Below are 8,742 nucleotides of genomic sequence, written 5' to 3'. Positions count from 1 at the left end.
TGACATGCAGGGTGGGCCAGCCCTGTGCTGGGTGTCCCCCCGCATGTCAGTGTCACTGATCATAGATGTGATAAACTTATCACATCTACGATCAGGTCTGACTCACCCCCATTGTCTTAGTACCTGCATTACTTTGTACCTTTGCACTCAAGTCTGGTTCCAGTCTGGTTTCACTTCAGTTCAGTTCGTCCAGTTGTGCTCCATTCCGGTTGTACTCTAGTCCGGTTTCAGGCCAGTTGCACTCCAGTCCGGTGTCAGTCTGGTTTCATTCCAGTCCAGTGTCAGTCCCGTTGCACTCCAGTCGGGTGTCAGTCCGGTTGCACTCCAGTCGGGTGTCATTCCGGTTGCACTCCAGTCGAGTGTCAGTCCGGTTGCACTCCAGTCGGGTGTCATTCCGGTTGCACTCCAGTCGGGTGTCATTCCGGTTGCACTCCAGTCGGGTGTCATTCCGGTTGCACTCCAGTCGGGTGTCATTCCGGTTGCACTCCAGTCGGGTGTCATTCCGGTTGCACTCCAGTCGGGTGTCATTCCGGTTGCACTCCAGTCGGGTGGCAGTCCGGTTGCACTCCAGTGGGGTGGCAATCCGGTTGTACTCCATGTTCCATCGTGTCTCCCTTAGGTGTGACCCACAGAAACCCAGCATGTTATGTACCACCGTTATCCCCTAGATGTGGCCCACTAATATTTAGGATGTTATGCCCCTCTAGTTCTCCCTTAGATGTGGTCTACAGATACTAATGGTGTTATGTCTCATCAGTTCTCCCTCAGATGTGGCTCACTGACACAGATCCTCAGGATGTTATGTCCCTCCAGGTCTCACCTAGATGTGGCCCACAGATCCTCAGGATGCTATGTCCCTCCAGGTCTCTTCTAGATGTGGCCCTCAAATACTCAGGATGTTATGTCCCTCCAGGTCTCTCCTAGACGTGGCCCTCATATACTCAGGATGTTATGTCCCTCCAGGTCTCTCCTAGATGTGGCCCTCATATACTCAGGATGTCACATCCCCCCGATTCCACCCTAGATGTGGCCCTCAGATACTCAGGATGTTAGGTCACTCCAGGTCTCCCCTAGGTGTGACCCACAGAAACCCAGCATGTTATGTCCCACCGTCATCCCCTAAATGTGGCCCACAGATACTCAGGATGTTATGCCCCTTTAGTTCTCCCTTAGATGTGGTCTACAGATACTAAGGGTGTTATGTCTCATCAGTTCTCCCTCAGATGTGGCTCACAGACTCAGATCCACAGATGTTATGACCCTCCAGCTCACTCCTGGTTATGGCCCTTAGATACTCAGGATGTTGTGTCCCTTCAGGTTTCTCTTAGATGTGGCCCTCATATACTCAGGATGTTATGTCCACCCGATTCTACCCTAGATGCAGACCACAGATACTCAAGATGATATGTCCCTCCAGGTCTCTCCTAGATGTGGCCCTCATATACTCAGGATATTACAACCCCCCAATTCTACCATAGATGTGGCCCTCAGATACTCAGGATGTTATGTCCCTGCAGGTCTCTCTTAGATGTGGCCCTAATATACTCAGGATGTTATGTCCCCCCGGTTCTACCCTAGATGCAGCCCACAGATACTCAGGATGTTATGTCCCTCCAGGTCTCTCCTAGATGTGTCCCTCATATACTCAGGATGTTATGTCCCCCCGGTTCTACCCTAGATGCAGCCCACAGATACTCAAGATGTTATGTCCCCCCGGTTCTACCCTTGATGCAGCCCACAGATACTCAAGATGTTATGTCCCTACAGGTCTCTCCTAGATGTGGTCCTCATATACTCAGAATGTTACATCCCCCCAGTTCTACCATAGATGTGGCCCTCAGATACTCAGGATGTTATGTCCCTCCAGGTCTCTCCTAGATATGGCCCTCATATACTCAGGATGTTATGTCCCCCCGGTTCTACCCTAGATGCAGACCATAGATACTCAAGATGTTATGTCCCTCCAGGTCTCTCCTAGATGTGGCCCTCATGTAATCAGGATGTTATGTCCCCCCGGTTCTACCCTAGATGAAGCCCACAGATACTCAAGATGTTATGTCCCTCCAGGTCTCTCCTAGATGCAGCCCACAGATACTCAGGATGTTACATCTCATTGTTTGTCCCCTAGATGTGGCCTACTGATACTCTGGTACATTTGTCCCACTGGTTTTCTAGCTGATGTAGCCCACTGGCACACACTGCATGGAAAGTGACTTATGTTTGGGTGCCAGCCTATAGGATAAGAAGAACCCCTAATCTAGGACATGCTGACCCACCATAAGGCTTCTCTGAGGACAGACAGTACTGTAAGGGGATCAGCTGATCCCAGGACAGTAGAAGGAAGGATTGTACATCTCCCAGTAGGGTGAGGCTCTGCTAACTGAACTTTGCTATCTGAACAATTACAATCTATCTCTTTCTTAGATTGCAGTAACGGGGCGGTGGGGTGACGGTGACATGCTCTGCCCGCTTATCACTGGAGAATCAGGCTCATCCTCCTTATGTCTCAGGGCAGCAGCTTGGAGGCCATGTAAAGCAGAGGAATGACGGAGGTATGAAAGGGTTAATCAGTTTATAATAAGTAACACTTTACTTTGCAGGGAAAGAAGAGCGCAGGTGAGTGCAGAGTAGTACGTATAGACTGTATATAGACTGAGCCAGAACAAGGTCATCTTACGGAGCGTTCCCTGCAGCCGCCATGAGGTCCTGTGTCCTGCTGTTCTTTCTCCTCTGCCTGCCCGGATCCCCAGCCATAAAGATACAGGTGAGTGTTTCTACGGCCACATGGACGGGGCTGGGGGAGACTGAGCCCCTCATTATTCTGTATTACTCATAGGCTAGCGAGATACAGGGCATGAGGGTGGGTAACAGTGCACAGTCACACATTATACATACGTATATACAGTATAAGTGAGTATAGCAAGGGTTATTTGTCTGCTAACGTGGTGGGAACAATGTACCTACCAAACAGCTGGAGGAAGAGTAACGGCAGCACTAGCCCGGATGTTACAGTACATACAGAGAGACAGAGTAATGGCAGCACTAGCCCTGATGTTACAGTACATACAGAGAGGCAGAGTAATGCACTAGCCCTGATGTTACAGTACATACAGAGAGGCAGAGTAATGCACTAGCCCGGATGTTACAGTACATACAGAGAGACAGAGTAATGGCAGCACTAGCCCGGATGTTACAGTACATACAGAGAGGCAGAGTAATGCACTAGCCCGGATGTTACAGTACATACAGAGAGGCAGAGTAATGCACTAGCCCGGATGTTACAGTACATATAGAGAGACAGAGTAACGGCAGCACTAGCCCGGATGTTATAGTACATACAGAGAGACAGAGTAATGCACTAGCCCGGATGTTACAGTACATACAGAGAGACAGAGTAATGCACTAGCCCGGATGTTACAGTACATACAGAGAGGCAGAGTAATGCACTAGCCCGGATGTTACAGTACATATAGAGAGACAGAGTAACGGCAGCACTAGCCCGGATGTTACAGTACATACAGAGAGGCAGAGTAATGCACTAGCCCGGATGTTACAGTACATATAGAGAGACAGAGTAACGGCAGCACTAGCCCGGATGTTACAGTACATACAGAGAGGCAGAGTAATGCACTAGCCCGGATGTTACAGTACATATAGAGAGACAGAGTAACGGCAGCACTAGCCCGGATGTTATAGTACATACAGAGAGACAGAGTAATGCACTAGCCCGGATGTTACAGTACATACAGAGAGGCAGAGTAATGCACTAGCCCGGATGTTACAGTACATATAGAGAGGCAGAGTAATGCACTAGCCCGGATGTTACAGTACATATAGAGAGGCAGAGTAATGCACTAGCCTCGATGTTACAGTACATACAGAGAGGCAGAGTAACGGCAGCACTAGCCCAGATGTTACAGTACATATAGAGAGGCAGAGTAATGCACTAGCCCGGATGTTACAGTACATACAGAGAGGCAGAGTAATGCACTAGCCTGGATGTTACAGTACATACAGAGAGACAGAGTAATGCACTAGCCCGGATGTTACAGTACATACAGAGAGGCAGAGTAACGGCAGCAATAGCCCAGATGTTACAGTACATACAGAGAGGCAGAGTAATGCACTAGCCCGGATGTTACAGTACATACAGAGAGGCAGAGTAATGCACTAGCCCGGATGTTACAGTACATACAGAGAGGCAGAGTAATGCACTAGCCCGGATGTTACAGTACATACAGAGAGGCAGAGTAATGCACTAGCCCAGATGTTACAGTACATACAGAGAGGCAGAGTAATGCACTAGCCCGGATGTTACAGTACATACAGAGAGGCAGAGTAATGCACTAGCCCGGATGTTACAGTACATACAGAGAGGCAGAGTAATGCACTAGCCCGGATGTTACAGTACATATAGAGAGGCAGAGTAATGCACTAGCCCAGATGTTACAGTACATATAGAGAGACAGAGTAATGGCAGCACTAGCCCAGATGTTACAGTACATACAGAGAGGCAGAGTAATGCACTAGCCCGGATGTTACAGTACATACAGAGAGACAGAGTAATGCACTAGCCCGGATGTTACAGTACATATAGAGAGGCAGAGTAATGCACTAGCCCAGATGTTACAGTACATACAGAGAGACAGAGTAATGCACTAGCCCAGATGTTATAGTACATACAGAGAGGCAGAGTAATGCACTAGCCCGGATGTTACAGTACATACAGAGAGGCAGAGTAATGCACTAGCCTGGATGTTACAGTACATACAGAGAGACAGAGTAACGCCAGCACTAGCCCGGATGTTACAGTAAATATAGAGAGGCAGAGTAATGCACTAGCCCAGATGTTACAGTACATACAGAGAGGCAGAGTAATGCATTAGCCCAGATGTTACAGTACATACAGAGAGAGACAGAGTAATGCACTAGCCCAGATGTTACAGTACATACAGAGAGACAGAGTAATGCACTAGCCCAGATGTTACAGTACATACAGAGAGGCAGAGTAACGCCGGCACTAGCCCGGATGTTACAGTACATACAGAGAGGCAGAGTAATGCACTAGCCCAGATGTTACAGTACATACAGAGAGGCAGAGTAATGCACTAGCCCGGATGTTACAGTACATACAGAGAGACAGAGTAATGCACTAGCCCAGATGTTACAGTACATACAGAGAGGCAGAGTAATGCACTAGCCCGGATGTTACAGTACATACAGAGAGACAGAGTAATGCACTAGCCCGGATGTTACAGTACATACAGAGAGACAGAGTAATGGCAGCACTAGCCCAGATGTTACAGTACATACAGAGAGGCAGAGTAATGCACTAGCCCGGATGTTACAGTACATACAGAGAGACAGAGTAATGCACTAGCCCGGATGTTACAGTACATACAGAGAGACAGAGTAATGGCAGCACTAGCCCAGATGTTACAGTACATACAGAGAGGCAGAGTAATGCACTAGCCCGGATGTTACAGTACATATAGAGAGGCAGAGTAATGCACTAGCCCAGATGTTACAGTACATATAGAGAGGCAGAGTAATGCACTAGCCCGGATGTTACAGTACATACAGAGAGACAGAGTAATGGCAGCACTAGCCCGGATGTTACAGTACATACAGAGAGGCAGAGTAATGCACTAGCCCAGATGTTACAGTACATACAGAGAGACAGAGTAACGCCAGCACTAGCTCGGATGTTACAGTACATACAGAGAGACAGAGTAATGCACTAGCCCGGATGTTACAGTACATACAGAGAGGCAGAGTAATGCACTAGCCCGGATGTTACAGTACATACAGAGAGGCAGAGTAATGCACTAGCCCGGATGTTACAGTACATATAGAGAGGCAGAGTAATGCACTAGCCCAGATGTTACAGTACATACAGAGAGGCAGAGTAATGCACTAGCCCAGATGTTACAGTACATATAGAGAGGCAGAGTAATGCACTAGCCCAGATGTTACAGTACATACAGAGAGGCAGAGTAATGCACTAGCCCGGATGTTACAGTACATATAGAGAGGCAGAGTAATGCACTAGCCCAGATGTTACAGTACATATAGAGAGGCAGAGTAATGCACTAGCCCAGATGTTACAGTACATACAGAGAGACAGAGTAACGCCAGCACTAGCCCGGATGTTACAGTACATACAGAGATACAGAGTAATGACAGCACTAGCCCGGATGTTACAGTACATACAGAGAGACAGAGTAATGCACTAGCCCGGATGTTACAGTACATACAGAGAGACAGAGTAATGCACTAGCTCGGATGTTACAGTACATACAGAGAGGCAGAGTAATGCACTAGCCCAGATGTTACAGCACATACAGAGAGACAGAGTAATGCACTAGCCCAGATGTTACAGTACATATAGAGAGACAGAGTAACGGCAGTACTAGCCCGGATGTTACAGTACATACAGAGAGACAGAGTAATGCACTAGCCCGGATGTTACAGTACATATAGAGAGACAGAGTAATGCACTAGCCCGGATGTTACAGTACATACAGAGAGGCAGAGTAATGCACTAGCCCGGATGTTACAGTACATATAGAGAGACAGAGTAACGGCAGCACTAGCCCGGATGTTATAGTACATACAGAGAGACAGAGTAATGCCAGCACTAGCCCAGGTGTTACAGTACATACAGAGAGACAGAGTAATGCACTAGCCCGGATGTTACAGTACATACAGAGAGACAGAGTAATGCACTAGCCCGAATGTTACAGTACATACAGAGAGACTGAGTAACGCCAGCACTAGCCCAGGTGTTACAGTACATACAGAGAGACAGAGTAATGCACTAGCCCGGATGTTACAGTCCATACAGAGAGACAGAGTAATGCACTAGCCCGGATGTTACAGTACATACAGAGAGACAGAGTAACGGCAGCACTAGGCCGGATGTTACAGTACATACAGAGAGGCAGAGTAATGCACTAGCCCGGATGTCACAGTACATACAGAGAGACAGAGTAATGCACTAGCCCGGATGTTACAGTACATACAGAGAGACAGAGTAATGCCAGCACTAGCCCAGGTGTTACAGTACATACAGAGAGGCAGAGTAATGCACTAGCCCGGATGTTACAGTCCATACAGAGAGACAGAGTAATGCACTAGCCCGGATGTTACAGTACATACAGAGAGACAGAGTAACGGCAGCACTAGGCCGGATGTTACAGTACATACAGAGAGGCAGAGTAATGCACTAGCCCGGATGTTACAGTACATACAGAGAGACAGAGTAATGCACTAGCCCGGATGTTACAGTACATACAGAGAGACAGAGTAATGCCAGCACTAGCCCAGGTGTTACAGTACATACAGAGAGACAGAGTAATGCACTAGCCCGGATGTTACAGTACATACAGAGAGACAGAGTAACGGCAGCACTAGGCCGGATGTTACAGTACATACAGAGAGGCAGAGTAATGCACTAGCCCGGATGTTACAGTACATACAGAGAGACAGAGTAATGCACTAGCCCGGATGTTACAGCACATATAGAGAGGCAGAGTAATGCACTAGCCCGGATGTTACAGTACATACAGAGAGGCAGAGTAATGCACTAGCCCAGATGTTACAGTACATACAGAGAGGCAGAGTAATGCACTAGGCCGGATGTTACAGTACATACAGAGAGACAGAGTAATGCCAGCACTAGCCCAGGTGTTACAGTACATACAGAGAGGCAAAGTAATGCACTAGCCCGGATGTTACAGTACATACAGAGAGGCAGAGTAACGCCAGCACTAGCCGGATGTTACAGTACATACAGAGAGGCAGAGTAATGCACTAGCCCAGATGTTACAGTACGTACAGAGAGACAGAGTAACGACAGCACTAGCCCGGATGTTACAGTACATACAGAGAGACAGAGTAACGGCAGCACTAGCCGGATGTTACAGTACATACAGAGAGGCAGAGTTATGCACTAGCCCAGATGTTACAGTACATACAGAGAGGCAGAGTAATGCACTAGCCTGGATGTTACTGTACATACAGAGAGACAGAGTAACGCACTAGCCCGGATGTTACAGTACATACAGAGAGGCAGAGTAATGCACTAGCCCGGATGTTACAGTACATACAGAGAGGCAGAGTAATGCACTAGCCCAGATGTTACAGTACATACAGAGAGACAGAGTAATGCACTAGCCCGGATATTACAGTACATATAGAGAGACAGAGTAACGCACTAGCCCGGATGTTATAGTACATACAGAGAGACAGAGTAATGCACTAGCCCAGATGTTACAGTACATACAGAGAGACAGAGTAACGCCAGCACTAGCCGGATGTTACAGTACATACAGAGATGCAGAGTAATGCACTAGCCCGGATGTTACAGTACATACAGAGAGACAGAGTAACGCCAGCACTAGCCGGATGTTACAGTACATACAGAGAGACAGAGTAATGCACTAGCCCGGATGTTACAGTATATACAGAGAGACAGAGTAATGCCAGCACTAGCCCAGGTAATACAGTACATACAGAGAGGCAGAGTAATGCACTAGCCCGGATATTACAGTACATACAGAGAGGCAGAGTAATGCCAGCACTAGCCCAGATGTTACAGTACATACAGAGAGGCAGAGTAATGCACTAGCCCGGATGATACAGTACATACAGAGAGACAGAGTAATGCACTAGCCCAGATGTTACAGTACATACAGAGAGGCAGAGTAATGCAGTAGCCCGGATGTTACAGTACATACA

The 8,742-nt window shown here is 47.7% G+C and overlaps 1 protein-coding gene across 1 annotated transcript in view; it reads left to right on the top strand.

Moving 5' to 3' along the window:
• The first annotated feature begins 2,610 nt into the window (after positions 1–2,610).
• The window catches only part of LOC134966871 (guanylate cyclase activator 2B-like), a 51,553-nt gene continuing 45,421 nt past the window's right edge, over positions 2,611–8,742 (top strand). Inside the window, exon 1 of the mRNA XM_063943911.1 lies at positions 2,611–2,764. Within this exon, the coding sequence (XP_063799981.1) occupies positions 2,699–2,764 (66 nt within the window). The 5' untranslated portion in view covers positions 2,611–2,698. The remainder of the gene's footprint in view (positions 2,765–8,742) is intronic.

This window comes from Pseudophryne corroboree, chromosome 10 (assembly GCF_028390025.1).
Source record: "Pseudophryne corroboree isolate aPseCor3 chromosome 10, aPseCor3.hap2, whole genome shotgun sequence".
Taxonomy (NCBI): domain Eukaryota; kingdom Metazoa; phylum Chordata; class Amphibia; order Anura; family Myobatrachidae; genus Pseudophryne; species Pseudophryne corroboree.
Note: the sequence above shows the minus strand (reverse complement) of the source record. Positions and strands in the feature narration are given on the sequence as shown.